General features: G+C 59.6%; 5 protein-coding genes across 5 annotated transcripts; 4 read left to right on the top strand and 1 right to left on the bottom strand.

Annotated features, from left to right (window-relative positions):
• Positions 1-1677: 1677 nt before the first annotated feature.
• On the top strand, positions 1678-5043 carry BXZ73DRAFT_92869 (uncharacterized protein; the record flags this gene model as incomplete). Its single annotated transcript, XM_048026505.1, has 12 exons — positions 1678-1736; positions 1871-2430; positions 2494-2636; positions 2661-2679; positions 2886-3096; positions 3234-3396; positions 3452-3607; positions 3685-3784; positions 3845-3881; positions 3976-4072; positions 4131-4256; positions 4318-5043. The coding sequence occupies 12 exons, from the start codon at positions 1678-1680 to the stop codon at positions 5041-5043; spliced, it is 2397 nt and encodes a 798-aa protein (XP_047872480.1).
• A 3238-nt stretch (positions 5044-8281) lies between these two features.
• BXZ73DRAFT_92868 (acyl-CoA oxidase) lies at positions 8282-10857 on the top strand (the record flags this gene model as incomplete). The annotated part of the gene is made up of 12 exons (XM_048026504.1): positions 8282-8378; positions 8429-8504; positions 8559-8713; positions 8766-8850; positions 8908-9188; positions 9244-9401; positions 9449-9468; positions 9519-9711; positions 9763-9974; positions 10025-10585; positions 10644-10740; positions 10795-10857. The coding sequence occupies 12 exons, from the start codon at positions 8282-8284 to the stop codon at positions 10855-10857; spliced, it is 1998 nt and encodes a 665-aa protein (XP_047872479.1).
• A 1048-nt stretch (positions 10858-11905) lies between these two features.
• On the top strand, positions 11906-12401 carry BXZ73DRAFT_55176 (uncharacterized protein; the record flags this gene model as incomplete). The annotated part of the gene is made up of 2 exons (XM_048021298.1): positions 11906-12173; positions 12232-12401. Coding segments are annotated over 2 exons (438 nt in total), but the record flags the coding sequence as incomplete, so codon positions are not given.
• A 210-nt stretch (positions 12402-12611) lies between these two features.
• Positions 12612-13568, top strand: BXZ73DRAFT_106734 (uncharacterized protein; the record flags this gene model as incomplete). The annotated part of the gene is made up of 1 exon (XM_048016706.1): positions 12612-13568. The coding sequence occupies one exon, from the start codon at positions 12612-12614 to the stop codon at positions 13566-13568; it is 957 nt and encodes a 318-aa protein (XP_047872477.1).
• Positions 13569-13634: 66 nt separating this feature from the next.
• BXZ73DRAFT_92867 (norsolorinic acid reductase) lies at positions 13635-15373 on the bottom strand (the record flags this gene model as incomplete). Its single annotated transcript, XM_048026503.1, has 9 exons — positions 13635-13841; positions 13902-14239; positions 14305-14367; positions 14418-14515; positions 14570-14670; positions 14727-14840; positions 14901-14969; positions 15078-15218; positions 15317-15373. The coding sequence occupies 9 exons, from the start codon at positions 15371-15373 to the stop codon at positions 13635-13637; spliced, it is 1188 nt and encodes a 395-aa protein (XP_047872476.1).
• Positions 15374-15860: the final 487 nt, after the last annotated feature.

The following is a 15860-nucleotide window of genomic DNA, read 5'->3' as shown; positions in this document are numbered from 1 at the left end:
GCAGGGAGCTTCGTCAGCCTTCTGTCTCCTATCTCGATGCTTTTTCGATCGATTGGCGTGTGCCGATCCGAAAGCGCTGAACATTCTTCTGGCGCAGCGAGGGGAGGCATCGCGTTCGTCGTCAAGCGCGCCGCAGACGACGGCGAGACGCCATGCTAGGGCAGCGGGGTGCGTGATGCCCAGCTTCTGCCGTCCTACGCTCACTGACAAAGGGCAGAACTTCGAATCGGCTCTGCGTCTCGCCCGGGCCCCTTCGCGAGGTTCCGAAGTGCGCGCGTCCACTGGACGCAGACGCCTCATTGCGGCGTAATCCTGGGTGCGAATGCGGCACCGAATCCAAGGCGGCTTCCAGCGGAGAGAGAACGTCCGATGCTCCAATATCCTCGTCACTGTCCCCTGGGCTGCCGCGGGCGATGGGAGGTGTGCGGGCGCGCGTGTGAGACGCGGCGAGACGATTGGTGGATGCCGCCCGCCGCTCAATCATCGAAACAAGAAGGACAGCGCTGTTCGGGACTTCGCGGAGGCGCCGAGTGGGGAACGCCCAGCCCGAGCGTGGGGTCGCCAGCAGGGCGCGATTACGTTCTTCCTCGGTGGGCTCGCAACCATCGCGGGCAGGCGGGGGCAAGGTGCACGCCCGAGGCGCGCCCGGCGCACGCGGCGGGCGAATGCGTGGGCTTGCACAGGACCCGACTCAGTAGGTTCTGTCCCGGCTAATCGCGCGCGCTGACAACGAGTATTTAGCTACCCGGTTCAGCATCCGCCACGGCGCACGCGCTCCCCCCGCTCAAGAAGTTGGTGCTCCGCCAGAGCTGCCCCCAAACCCCGGTCCCGCCATGTACGCCGGCCGCTACCCTCCCCCAACCACATCCCTCCGCCAGCCATGAATCCGCGATCGCGCGGGCTGAGGATGCCTACGCTCAGCCCCCCAATGCGTGGCCAATGATGTCTCATCGCTCTTACCCCGATCTCGCTCTCCCGCCGCAGCCCATCCACTCCCCTCATGTTCCATCTCCGATTTCGACCCTCCAACCACGACAATGACAACTCGCCCATCGACTACTTCGGCGCGCAGCCCTTCTCTGGTTGTCCTCAGGACAGCTGGACGATGCAGAACCCCAGTCCCGGTCACGGTCAGTGGCCAGCACGTTTTTCACTCTGGGACCCGCTGACCTCGACTTTGGGCGCATATAGCCCCCGCGATGCACCATGAGCCATACATGGACGGCGGTACGTGTGCGGTTTCCCCGTGCCTGGTTCACCGCATTCCGCGGAACGCTCATGTCATTATTCTTGTATGTGCGAACGCGCAGGCTACGCGCCGCACGTCAAGGCCGAGCACAACACCCATGCCGCTATGGAGTCATTCTATGGTCAGCCCGAACACGGCTACCACCACAGCTCCGCGCCTTTCAACCCCGACCAGTACGCGGCGCATCTCGGTGCGCATGTGTCTGCGGGTATGAGCAACATGGCCCCCGGCGTCGGTCCCGACCGGACAAAGCCCGCGGGCGAGCTGCAGCCGCGAAGCGTACAGGCGCATGCGCGCGCTGCCGCCGTCTGAAAGGTCCGTCGCGCGTTGCGCTGCGAATCATCCCCTACTAGGGGCGAGAGCTGACTATGCGCGCGCATGCAGATGAAATGCACTTCCTCCAGTCCCGACGACGAGGTGTGCTCGCGATGTCCGCGGGCGGGTACGACTGCGTGTTTCTGGGGCGCAAGCCGCGCGCGCCAGGTGAGTGTAGTTCCATTCCTGTCGCAAAGTTTATCCTCTCCACCTACCATATATCGTTGGCGTACTTTACCTTCTCCGTAGTCGGCTTCGCTGCCTCCTGTCCTGGTCTGGCTGCTAACGATGATTGTGGTGCGACAGGCAGCGCATGGTCCTTCGACAGCAGATACGCGAAAAGGACGCGATGATCGATAACCTTCTCAGCCAAGTCAACCCTGGACCTACCATGGCGACGCCGCTTACGCTCGTTCCCGCGCGCCTGCCGCTCAACCAGAAGGAGCGCGCGGACTACCGCGACGTGCTCAGCTATCTCGAACGCAGTTCGCAACAAGCCAATCAACGTCTCATGGGCGACCAACGGGTTAAGTTCGAGATTGCGGCGCTGGAAGACGTTGTGTCGGAGGACGATTCGATGACATCTGACGACGAAGCTGGCGGCGCGGGCAGCCACGCGGGCTCCTCCAGCCCGAAGCGAGAGCGGGAGTCCTCTCCGACCCTGCGCGCCACGGAATCCGTGCCTCCACGCGCCGTTGAGTCAATCCTGGAGCCGGGCGCGCCGACATTCATCATGGCCACCGCGGCGCTCCAAAACGCGCGCAAGCCCGTCCCAACTGAGAGTGCGAGCGATAGCACTTCCTCGGCCGCCGGAGCGGCGTCAAACGTGGAAGCGGGTGTGGCCGCAGACAACTACTACCTCCCCGGTAAGCTATCGCTACGCCGTGTGGTTCTGCCCTACCTTTGTGATGCTAATTCGGCGCTCTCAGGTCCGCATGCCAATCTGCAACTTCGTCGGCTCATCATCGAAAGGCAGGCTGCACCGGACATTCTACTCTCAGGGCTGGTGACGCCAGAGGACGCGACGGCGTTGTTTGAGATGTACGTCGCGACGTTATGTTGCGGATGCCCAGTCAGAAACTGATTCTTGTCATAGACACTACAAGTGGATCAACGTATGCCGATCACACCGCCCGCGTAGGAGTATGACAGCTGAAGCTTGTTTCCGCAGCCCACTATTCCCATTCTGGACGAGAACATCCACAGCCCAGCGAGTGTCCTCGCACGGTGCCCATTCCTGTTCACGATCAGTACGTACCCTCCTCCTGTTGCCAACTCTAGTCATATTTGATTTTTCTCATGCTCATCTCGTGGCGGGCAGTCTGTACGGTGGCTTCCAAGTATTACAAGGAAAAGCCGCACATCTACGGGATGGCGATCCATTTTGCGAAGGCAGCGGCTGCAAACGCGGTCATTGACGGCTGGAAGACGGTCGAGATGACCCAGGCATTCGCGCTCTGGAGCGTGTACAACCCACCCGCTCGGCGGTGGGAAGAGGACCGCGCGTGGTGTTACACGGGCATTGCATTCCGGTACGTCAGCCGCGGGCCCCGCGTGCCTGTGCGTCTCCCTCCCTCGTGTTGTTCGCTAACACAGTCCTTGTTCTCTTTTACGCGACGGGCTATCCGCGACCCCCTCCCTGACTCACACATGCGCACACGCTTTCTAGATTGGCTACCGAACTGAATCTAAGCCGTTACCCTGACCAATTTGCCGATGAGCGCTCTGAGCGTGAGAGCCACAACCGCACGCGCATGTGGCTGATGTGCTTCATCATGGACCGCTGCCTGAGTATCCAGTCCGGAAAGGCCTGGATGGTTCAGGAGGACGCGGTGGGTTCCATTCGGTGTGTCCCCGTTGAGCCCATCTTACACATCCTCTCGGTAGACGATCCGGGACGCGGCATCCTGGGCCAAGAACTTCAAGTACCACCAACAGTGCGACAACTATCTCGTGAGCCTGACGGAGCTGCTCATCATCATGTCCCGCTTCGTGGGCACGGTCAACCCCGCGTTTGGGACATCGTCGGTCGAGTCGGTCGACGTGAGTCCAATTTATCCTCTTCGGGCGGGGACGCTCCGCGAAGGGAAGCATGCTGACATTACCGTGGGCGCTGACAGGAGATCGACTTCGCGGCGCTCTACAAGGCATACGATGATGAGTTGCTCGCCTGGAAGGCCGTGGTTGACATTCGCCACGACGGTGAGAAGATGTCGAAGGGTCAGCTGCCCCGCCTTCGCTCCGCCCTCTACCTTCTACTCACGATGATCGCACTCTCAGATCCCGCGGTGGTGATGCAAATAACGCTCATCCATTGGTGGGTTTCCCACCCCTTGGGTCTTTTGTCGCTCGTGCAGCGCTTGCGGAGAGCAATAATGCTAACCACCTTGTCTGCGTCTGTGTCCTGGTAGCGTGCATCACTACTGCCGCTTGGTCATCTGCTGCTGCGGGATGCAACTCCTCTCCAAGGATCCGAAGACCGTGAAGCCCAGCGAGCTTTTTGCCGGCGTGCGCGACCATGCTTCTAGGAGTATTCGGCACCCGCTCACTCTTCTTTTTCTTCTAGTGCGTGCAGGCAGCCACGAGCCTCGTGAAGCTTATGGTTGAAGACTTCCTGCCGAGCGGATTTGTGCCCTACTTCCCAGAGCTCGTATACGTCCACTCCGCGTTCGCGGCGGTCGTGCTCATGAAGGTAGATATCTGAGAAATAGAAGGCGCTCTCACTGACCTCACGCTTAATTTCCGTGTATCAGTGCCTTCGTCCCGAGTTCAACTGCTACCTGGACATTGAACAGGAGGAGCGTATCATCCTCCTTGTCAGCCGCCTCTTCGAAACGTGGACCTCGGACAATTTTTCCCTCGACGAACGCCACAACCCGCAAATCTACGCGCGTTTCGTCAAAGGTCTCATGGAGTCGCACCTCACCCGCCTGGCTGATAAGAAGCGCGCCGCGGCCGTGCAAGCGAGCGGCACATACTCGGCGAACTCTGTTCCACCGCCGCCGCCTCCTCCCCAGCCTCAGCCTCAACCTCGGACCCCCGAACAGTACACCAACGGCGCCGGTCGACACGGCGTGCCCACATCCCCTATCAACCCTTCACCCACCTTCTCTTCCACGCCTTCCAGCCTTGCTGCGGCAGCGGCGTCTATGTCTCCGCATTCGCCTGTGCTCTTCGGATCGCCTGGCACAGAGATGCCCTTCGGGGACCTGTACGCGACCGATCTCGATATCACGCAGCTCGCGGCGGCCGCAGGACAACATATGGCGGACACCTCGTCGTCGAGCTCTCTGGCTGGTGCTGCCGGTGGCATGTTGAACGTGCCTTGGGATGCGCTCTTCTCGACGGCGAGCGGAGACTTGTCCGGAGGCGTCTTGAGCGGACCTTTCGGCAGTGGTGACGTGACGAGTATGATGGGCGGAGAATCGCTCGCGGCGCTCATGGGCCTCGAGAGCGATGCGTGGTTCTTGCCGAGCTGAGCAGCATCCATACCCGTCCATCCGCACATGCGATCCGGACCTTTTCCCTACCCATGGCAGCTTCTGGATACTGTTCTCTACGGATTTCCTTCACATCCTAGTTCACCTCTCCCTGATCACTCTTCCATTAGACTTTGTACGCGCCACTTGCACATTTTTATGCCCTATCGGTTCTTATGTCGCCCAGCATATCTATGTGTCCCCATCCTCGTCGCCCACCTGCCCCCATCCACGCATCGTCTGTCCCCATTGGCTCCGGACCACTTCGGGTGCGGTCCCATCGCCCTCGTTCTTGTTCCTCATCCGCATCTCGCTTTATCTCGCTGCATTATCGCATTGGCTGCCCGTACATCCCGCATCCATCATTGAAACCGATCCACTTGGACTAAATATCCCGCGCTGTCGCTCCGCCCCCCTCCGCTATCGCGTTGTACAGTACCCGCACCTGCTTTCCGCCCTCATCCCGCGCTCCGCCGATTAATTTACCCGTAGCAGCAACTCGCATGTACACGTACTCCACCCCTTAGGCCTCCCAGTGCGCGTGTTCCGTGCCTGCTCTCGTCTCCCTTGTTCCCCTCTACCCAGGATGCGCTTCCCGCTTCTCCTCCGCATAACGCGGACGTCGCGCGCTCGCCGTTCTTTCCAAACGCACTTCTAGCCACCACAGCCAGCTCCCCTCTCGCCCCGCTCCCCGCTTCGCGTCCCTGTCCTCGCTTCTCCCCACCCGCCCCTCGACGCCCTCGGACATTGGTCACGCCTCCCCCCTTCACGTAGAACCTAGAACGCCGGGCCCGCTTCCGCGCAGGCCTCGCCCATACGCCCGTCGCACGGTGTGCGAGAGAAAAAGTACGATACGAGCAATTCGAAGCTCCCTTCCCCCCACGCGTCATCTATCCCCCGTCAGTCAAAGGAGCTCGAGCGCACATGCGACGTTGGCCATCAGCTTGTGCGAATCCGTCTCCCGCTGATCCTCGACCCGTCCCCTCCCGATGCCCGAACTCTGCGGCGCGAGACGCGAGACGCTGGATCGGGCAGCTGCACCGGTCGTTCGGCGCTAGCGCCGTCGCTCGGCATCTTGCACGAAAGCGCGGTCGAGATGCGCGGGCGCACGCCGTCCGACCCCGCGCGCGCCCACGCACGCCCTGCCGCGTGCGGAGGTGCAGATCCTCGTCTTGTAACCCACTTCTCGAGCGCTCGCGCGGTTCGATTACCCGCGCCGAGCAAGGCTCCAGATTGAAGCTTGGGGGCCGGGGCGAGTCGAGACAAGGTTCGCCGCGCGATTGCACCGAGTGGGGCTGAGGACGGGCTCGCGCACGTGCGGGGCGCAGTGTGGAGCGGCCCAGCGAGCGCGATGGGTGCGTCGGGCTCTAAAGGGACCGCGGCGCTCGACGCTCGACTCATCGGAACTTGACCAAGTCGAACGAGAGGCCAAAGGTCCGGGGCGGCCAGGACGCGCCCTACGTGCGGAGACGCCCTGCTGGATTTGGAGCGGAGCGGGTATGTCGAGCCGCGGCCGAGTCGCGGGGGGGGGCGAGCTCGGGCTTGTAGGGTAAGACACCGACAACAAGCGCAGCGTGCGCGCGGTGTCTCCGCGAGAGCACCCAGTCTGCGCTTCTTGCGCTGGATCTGCGGCGCGGCTCGGCGCGGGCCGTTCGGATTCCGCGGACGCGCCCCCGCGGCGGACGCCCGCGGAGGGACGGGGCCCCGGCGCGCGTACGACACAGGCGGGGGATAGAGGGGCGGGGACGCCCACCGAGGGCTGCGCGGCGCGGTTGATTGAAAGGGTCCGCGCGTGGGACGTCAACGAGGGCTTCTGGATCGCGAAGCGTGCGTCGTCTGCGCCCCTCGTGAACGCACACGAGGTGGCTGTAGATTGTGCTATAACAGGCAGGAGGTGAGGAGAGGGGTGGTGGTTTAGCTGTTTCTGCGCCCGTGCGCGGACAAGGCGTGCGGTAGGTAGGTCAGACGCGGGCGGCGCGCGGGTAAGGACGGGGCGGGTGGAATGGGATCGCATGATTGTATCTGGCGGGGACGGTAATCTAACAATGAGCGTCATTTGTGGGTTGAAGCGATGAACTGATTCGCTCACCCGGGTGCAAATGAGAATGCCACGCTGCAGGTCCCCGTGAACCGGATGACGGGCCAACGGTGAACCAAGGCGTTTCCCAAGATGCTGACTGGGGAATTGTCGGCTCATAATCATATCAAGAGGAGCATTGGTAGGCTTGCCCGAGGAATGGAAGGCCCTGGGGCCGCATCAATACCAATGACCCTATGTTGGGTATTGAAAAGGTCGCTCTGGCTGACATGGGCTCCAGCATCAGAAGTCGAGGAAGAAATTGGTCACCGCGCGTACCGCACTTGACGGAGGAACTATAACAGGGCCGCTTTGTCCAAAGGCATGAGCCGACCAACCCAAAAACCACTTCGTGATGGTTTCTTGAATCCTATATGCGTGGTCCGAAAATTTCAGCAGTCTCGTCCCGTTCGGACGGGTGTATGCAGCTGTGGAAAGTAATCCGTGGTTTATTGTGCTGAGCGATGGAACGTTGACCATGCGCATCCGAGTGCTCCATGTTGTCAAGGCATTAAATATACGTCCCTTGCAGTTATGAGGCTAGAAGCCTGCAAGGAGAAACCCTCGTCGCGACTTGACCAGCTGCAATTGTGTGAGGGCAACGTGCGGTCGTTCCGATAAGAAAGGATTCGAAGGGGATTGGCTCTGCGCTGCAGTCAATATTTTGATTGACTAGAAAAACCGAACAGGCATGGGCGGGATGACGGGCGAGATATATAACACTGGGATCGACATGACGGGAGGACAAGAGATGCAAAATGGCGCCTGCCAAAGATTTGCACCGAATACCAGAGGGGAAGTTGATAGAAAAGGCCGGTGGAGCATAAATATTGAGACCCGTAGGTCTACCACTCCGGGAAAGCGTGTCATCCTTGTGCAGGGGCCATGCTAATCTTCTCTGTATCGTTCCAATTTTTTCGTATGTCACCCCGAAGGGGACATTATCGAGGGCTCGAACTCCCGCCCCCGCATCAAAGTCGCGCCTTTCGCTCAGCCTGCGGGTGCCAGGACGGCGCCTCCTTCGACGCCCACGGCCGCGGCTTTCTCGTGAACCCGAGCCCGACACGCAGCTTGTCCCATGACATCGTCCACCCACCCATCAATGCTGCTCTTCCCTGCCTTCATACCCATCCCTACGCGCCTTGCGACGCTACGGCGAGCATGGCTTCTGACTCTGAGTCGCGCAATGCTCTCGACATGAAGGAAGCACGCCGCAAGTCGTCCGTGGATTGCACGGCGCTGCACGCCTACTTGCACGGTTCGCAAGCTTCACTCGCTAACCGTCTCCCACCTCAACCATTGCATCAGGTATGAGAGACTGGGATATGCGCCGCCGCATCGTCGGTGTTTTGTCTGCGGACCCAGTGTTTGACAAGTCCTGCAGGTAGTTCCTACTGCGAGTCTTGGATCCGCATATACTGAGTGCACTCCTCCGCAGGTCGTTCCTCACACGCACTCAAGCATACGAACGAGCTCTGGAAATGACGCGACGCGTTCATGAGCTGCAAGACATTCACCACTGGACGCAGGAGGAGCTTGGCATGGCGATCAGGGTGCTCGATGAGCCTCTGCCTTTGCAGCTACATGTCACCGGTACGTCTCGCGTGCATCCCTCGCGCATCCTCTCTGAACAAACTGCCTCTAGCGTTTGAGCCTGTGCTGAACTCCCAAGGCTCGGAAGAGCTGAAGGCGCAGTTCAAGGAGGTCGTCGCGAGACGGGGGATTCATGGGTGCGCCGTGTCTTTTCGGCATCCCTCTGTCCGTGGCTCATGCTTCTGTCCGTGTAGTGCATACCTCCAGACGGAACTAGGACACGGGACCAACGTCGCCTCTCTCGAGACTACCGCAACCTATCTTCCGGACACCCGCGAGTTCGATATCCATTCCCCGACGCTCACGAGCACCAAGTGGTGGATCGGCGCGCTGGGGAGGACGGCTACCCACGGCGTCGTACAGGCGCGTCTCATTTTGCCGTCGGGACTTGACGCGGGGCCCCATCTGTTCCTCATTCAACTGCGGTCATTGGAGGATCACGCAGTGCTCCCAGGAATCACTGTCGGGGACATTGGTATGTTTCTTCAGTCTCAACTTCGTGTATTGGCCCTCAATAGGCGTGCTCTCAGGCCCGAAGGCGATGGGAGGTTACAATACCGTTGACAATGGCTATGCACGGTTCGACCACGTCAGGGTTCCCCGCGAGAATATGCTATCCGCGTTCGCGTCTGTGACGCCCGACGGCAAATACGTCAAACCTCCGCATGCGAAGCTCAGCTACGGTGGAGTAAGTACTTCGTCATGTCTTGCGAGCTGCAGCTAATGGTTGAACAGATGCTCTACATTCGCTCCGGGTAGGTCGCTGCAACAAACAGACGCGCATATAGTGACCGAATCGGCACAGGATGGTCGCGTCAGCAGGTTGGACGATCGCGAAGGGCATCACAATCGCGCTGCGATACGCAACCGTACGAAGACAGGGATCCAAGGCCGCCAATGGGTTGGAACGGCAAGTCATCACCTACCCGTCCGTCTACATTCGCCTCCTACCTGCTCTGGCGCATGCATACGTGTTCATTCAGCTGGGGAAGAGTCTCGTGAGTATCTCTCGTCTCTCTGTCCTACGGCCTTGTCTGAAGAGCTCATAGACAAACGCATTCACACAACTGCTCGCCCAACTTTCATCAGGAAACACGTCGTTGCTGGCGGAGATGCACGCGACGCTGAGCGGTCTCAAGGTGCTTGTGTCCACAACAGCTATCCAGGACCTGGAGACGGCGCGGCGGTCGATGGGCGGACATGGCTTCAGTGACTTTGCAGGGGTGGGCCGTTTGTATGCGGACTACGTTCCTGCTGCCACGTACGTCCGCGTCCCTGAATCCGTGTCCCAGTTTCTGAGTTCGACTACAGGTACGAAGGCGACAACTTCGTCCTCGATCAGCAGGTCGTCCGCGCTGCGCTCAAAGCTTTCGACGTTGTAGTCGTCAAGAAGACCGTCTCTTCGTCTTCTCTCACCCCATCGACGGCCTACCTCCGGCGGCTCTCCACTTCTGCTCCCGTTGCTCAAGACTGGGACGACCCCTCCACAGCCGTCGCGTTCCTCGAGCACCGCGCGGCGCTCATGGTTCAAGAACGAGCCGCGTGGGCCGCCGATCCTGACGCAAGCATGGACGCTCGTGTGGCGCGGGCCGTCTCCGATGCCTTCGTCGCTGCGCGCGTCGGCGAGCTCATCCAGGCTCTGGATGGACCGAACGCGGGTGTGCTGCGGAAGCTCTTCCAGTTGCACCTGCTCACGACGGTCGAGGCGGGATTGGTGGACATGCTGTCGTTTGGTCTGCTGGGTGAAGGGAAGCCTGGGACGGACGTGACACGCGGGTTGCGCGTCGGGATCAAGAGGACGTGCGAGGAGCTGCTTCCGGAGGCGATCGGGCTGTCGGATGGGTTTGGATTCACGGACTGGGAACTGGATAGGTGCGCTTCCGTCCTTTCTCTTTCCTGGTTGACGTGGCTCTGATCTTAATCGTGCTAGCGCGCTCGGCGCCTTTGATGGAAACGCCTACGAGAACTTGTGGAAGAGAGCGCAGGCGGAGCCGCTGAACCGTGGCGATGCTGCCGATGCCTACGAGGTTGGTGCTCTCTCGTTTCGCGTCCCGTAAACTCTGTTGACGCCGATTTTGCAGAGGCACATGAAGCCTCTACTCCAGCGAGGCCAGCGTCTGTCTGGGTACCGTTCCAAACTATGATTATCATACGTTCGTAATTGGACATACGTTCCTCCCTAACCTCGCCGCGATCGCCACTGCGTGGCCGGCCCTGCGCGCGTTCCGTCTCGGTTGAGAGGGTCCCCTCATGGATCTTGAGCACCACGAAGAGATACACTTCGCAATCTTTTGTTTGGATGTAGGTCATCCATGCGGCCGGCTGTTATTGAGATCCCGAAGACGCAACCGACACATCCTATGCTTGTTGGGATCTACTCAGACGCCTCTTGACCCTGTGTTATTGAAATCTTTCTTTTTTCGTCTTCCTCGTTTAACGCCCTCGAGGGCGAAGCCCTATGGTAGGCGTAGCATACATGATCTAGTTCTACCCGGACCGGGCTTGCAAAACCGGGGGGTGGGACGTCAACAACACAGATGCCCTAGGGGCGATGGATGCGGGGACGATACCCGCGATAGCCTAGTTGTGGGCCCAGTGCGGATGGAGGCCGTTTGGAATGCGATAGAGTATGTGGGCGCATTATGTACAGTAGGGAACCGGGACCGATGCGACGAGAGGGAGGTTTGGGGCATATGAGCACAGATAGTAGTGGGACATGTAAATGGGAAAACGTTGAGAGAGGAGCAGAGAGGGGGGGAGGAGCTCGACGACGTGCACACTTTCGGAAGAGATGGTGGCCGAGGCCGATGGGCAGGATACGTACTTTGTCTCGTGAGACTGGCGTGATCAGTGTCAACGACCCAAAGACCGAACGGAGGCGCTCGGTCTCCTCCAGGTATCGGAGTCCGAAGAGTGGGATGAAGCCTTCCGGAGCACCGAGGAGTTTGTTGAGGGTACGGCCGTTGCGCTATCGACATCCTGGCCCACAGCTCCTGAAGCTCTTTACACATTCCATCGTCCACGCTCAGAGGCGCTGTAGAGGCCTATAGAGCATGGCGTTCCAAATTTCGGCAGGAAGAGTTGCTTATGTGCGGTGGGGATTAGATTAGATTCGATTGACAAGCGCCGATTTGATCGTTCACTGGGACAAGTTCCGCTTCTTGATCCGCTTCATCACCATCGATACCGGCAATGTCTCTTCCCTCATTTCCACACGTTGAAGATGTGCTGTATCCAATATTCTTGCACTGCGAAGGAGACCGAGGATTACTCCTTGCCCTCGCGATAACATATCGAACGTTCACCAGACCAGCTCTCGCCGTCCTCTGGAAGACTCTCCCCAACGATCATCCCCTCGGGGCCCTGATGTACACGCTGGGCATCTCACAACCTCGGCACGCGGAAGGTACAGAGGCATTCAGCGGAATTACAGACGCACGCGATTTTGTATGCCGATCTCGTCTGTGGCGGCGAAGCTTCCGATTCTGACAAACTCGGTTTCTCTCTGCAGATGGTAGCGCAGAGCCCTTGTGCGCACCCCAACTGGAAGAGGTTCTGTGGCTACGCATGCCGCGTCCAAGAAATTGGCATATACCCTTTCGCCGCACATGACAGACCCTCTGTCTGGTCTGATCTGGCCCATTTTCTTGACTGCGCACCCATACTTCCCGCTCTCCGACGAGTACTTTTCAGAGATACGCGCGGTCGAATATTCAGCAACGTCGGCGGGCTAGCGCTCCTTTCTCTCGGAGTCAAAGAAATTGCCATCATGCTAGAGTCGCCATCCGCGACGGCGGCGATAGAAGGACTAGGGGTGCAAGAACGCCAGCTTCCGATGCTTCAAACGATTCTCACCACATGCCCCGGCGTGGAACACATCGAGATCATATCCTCCTCGATGGCTCCCAACCTGATTCTCAAGCATCTTGTGTCTCTGGTTGCGCTGAAACACCTTCAGATAAACGTTTTCACCGACACTCAGGCCATTCTCCTCCTCGGGTCCCTGTCTTCACTTATCACTTTATCGTTGGAACTCAGCTTCGGGAGCGTGTGGACGGACGATGCAGACCCTCGGCTCGTTGCACCCGTGGAGCTGCGACGTCTTCGCGATCTCACTCTTGTATGCTCCACGATGTCATGGCACACAATCCAGGAGATGGCGACACGGCTCAAGATGCCCGCGCTCGAATCCCTCTCTCTCCACACGGCCATATCATATTTCGTCGGCTCCCTGCCCGCCCTCAGTGCGCTCATCCACAATCGGCCCCACCTCTGCTCCTTACACATCACGATCAATAAAGACAACTATTCCTTCTTGTATGTCCCAGTGCGACTCTCAGAGATTCTGAAGACACTCTTTCCCCTACACACGCTTGACGACCTGAAGGTCGTCATCGATCCGCGCCGACCGCGCGTCCCGCTGTCCTCCGAAGACCTCCGGGAAGCTGCGGCTGCGTGGCCCCATCTCAGGCGCCTCGAGTTGTACACGATCGTCCACAAGTTGGTGGACTCAGAGGTGCCGCCGGAGAACGCAGGCGTCGGGATCGACATCCTGGCGCACTTCGCGCGGAGCTGCCCGAGGCTCGAGGTGCTCACTTTGTACCCGTCGGTGCTGGATGTCGGAAGTCTTGCGAACGCGGAGAGCGTGGAGTCGGACGACGCAGAGCAGGAGGGGTGCATGGCGCAGGACACGCTGCGAGAGCTGAAGCTGGGAGGCTTTATAATAGTGCGAGACCCAGAGGCCGACGCGCTGCTGAAGAACGTGCGGCGGTACGCTTCGAAGCTCTTTCCTTCAGCACACGTTGATCTCAAGTGCACAGTCGAGGACGATCGACTGCGGGAAGCATTTCCATAGTAGGACGACCTCGGTGTACATCTCTTTGCCAACAATCATAACAGCTTCGCCCAGCTATGTAGAACGTTACACCTCCGTCTTGACTGGGCCCGGCGCCACCGGCTTCTGCGCGAGCACGAACTTGGTGTGGCCGGCCATCTGGACGAAGATGCTGCCCGTGCCGTCGGTGACCGCCGGGTCGCGCCCGAAGAGCTTGTACGGGAAGCCGTACTCGAACGGCACCGCCCTCTCGAGCTCCTCGATCTGCGCCGGAGTGAGCGTGATGCTCAGCGCCTGTACGCGCAAGGAGTCCTGCGTCAGCCTCTCGCGCGCAACCAGGGACGTCGCACGCACCTCGATGCACTCTTGCAGCTGTGCCGGCTTCCGCCCGCCGACGATCGGGTACACGTACGGCGCCTTCGAGACCGCCCACGCGAGCGCGACGCTCGCGACGCTCGCGCCGCCCCCGACCTCCTTCGCGACCCGGGCGAGCGCGGCGGAGACGCGCTTCTCCTTGTCCGTCTGCGGGGCCCCGAAGCGGAGCGCGCCGCCGCGGGCGTTGATCTCGTCCTCGGTCTTGAACCGGCCGCCGCCGATGACGCCGTACGGGGCGAGGGCCATGCCCTCGGCGCGGCACATCGGGAGGATCTCGCGCTCGAGGTCGCGCAGGATGAGGTTCCACTGGCCCTGGTCTGTGAATGGACGCGGGCACGATCAGCGGGAGGGGTGGAAAATATCGAGGATGTGTCGGACGCACAGACGACAAACTGGGCTAGACCGTGTTTGCGGGCGTAGTCGTTGCACTTCGTCACGATCCACGCTGCGGGGGCGGGTGAGAGATGCCCGTGGCGAGGATGCGGAATGGCCTACCTGGCGTGTCGGAGATACCGAGGTAGAGGACCTTGCCCTGCTTGACGAGGACGTCGAGAGCTTGCATGACCTCCGGGATAGAGGTTGTGTAGTCCCACCTGTTTTAGCTTCGCTTGATTCATATATCGGAGAGCAGAGCAGCGAGTACGCACATGTGCAGATAGAAAAGATCGATATACGAGGTCTGCAAGTTCTTGAGACTCGCCTCGAACGAGTGCACCAAGCTCTTCTTGTGGTTGCCCTGGTAGTTGACCTGCATCGCAGTCAGCTGTCTAGATCCAGCATCACTTCACAGTGATTTTAACTCGCCTTGAGCTTCGTCTTCTCGTCTGCGTGTTTGAAGTCGAAGGTGTATTTGGTGGCGACGACCATCTGGTCGCGGTTGTCGCGAGCCTTCATCCACTCGCCGATGATCTTTTCGCTCTGTCACGGTGTGCCAATCACTCATACTCTTTCCGCGAACTTGACAAACAGAGGACGAACCTCGCCATTCTGGTAGTTGTTCGCGGAGTCGAGGAAGTTGCCTCCCTGGTCGTAGAACACGTCGAGGAACTGGCAGACGCGTCAGCGTGTCACGACAAGTAAGAGGTGGCCGTATGATGAACAACCTTGAAGGCTTCCTCGCGGGTAGTGCCTATACACAACGCCATCAGCAAGCACGCGACCCGGTTGAATGTGGAGCGGAAGCGTACCGCCGCCGAAGAACTCGGCATGCGCCTGGCCGAGGCCCATCGTACCCAGGCAGATCGGGGACACGCGTACTGACGCGAGTAACAAAATCAGTCTCGCGAGTCGCGGGCTCTGGGTGGAGAAGACATACCACCAGAAGTCGGGGAGAGCAACTAGGCACGAAGATGAGTGGTGAACGAGGGACTGGCGACTGAAAGACTGTCACTCACGCGGTAGCGACCGAGCTCGTTCTTGGCGGGGGGCTGGAAAGAGAACAAGTTGGACATCGTCGATTGGTTTTATGGATGGAGCTGTAGGTGGATGAGAAGCGAGGGTGGGGTTGGATGCCTCTCCCTCCCAAAGCTCTGCCGTTATATAGAGCTAGCACGCGCTTGCTCTCAGCCATATGGCCCAAGGATTGAGACTCGTATATCGGACCTCCCCGACATCGGAATCCGTTTGAGTCCTGCGACCAGCCTGTGTGCGCTCAGTAAGCTTCAACTGCGTGTGAGGGGAATGCGAATTTGAAAAGTCCCTCGGCGCAGCGTCCCGTAAGCGTCAAATGCACAATACGGGCCGCCGCGCCCCAGAGGCTCCAAAAGCACCCCTACAAGATTGGTAATGAATCGAAGCCCCGCGTATTCCGTTGGCGTGTCGAGCAAAAAAAACCCACGCGGCAAAATTGGATGTGCCGCAGTCAGCTCGGATGTCTAAGAGTGCTTTCACTGGCTTACAACGAAGGGATGCTTACTATGATTATCGTGTGGTTTGAAT

This window comes from Epithele typhae (assembly GCF_022376455.1).
Source record: "Epithele typhae strain CBS 203.58 chromosome Unknown BXZ73scaffold_89, whole genome shotgun sequence".
NCBI classification, from domain to species: Eukaryota; Fungi; Basidiomycota; class Agaricomycetes; order Polyporales; family Epitheliaceae; genus Epithele; species Epithele typhae.
This window is presented reverse-complemented; position numbering and strand designations above follow the sequence as displayed.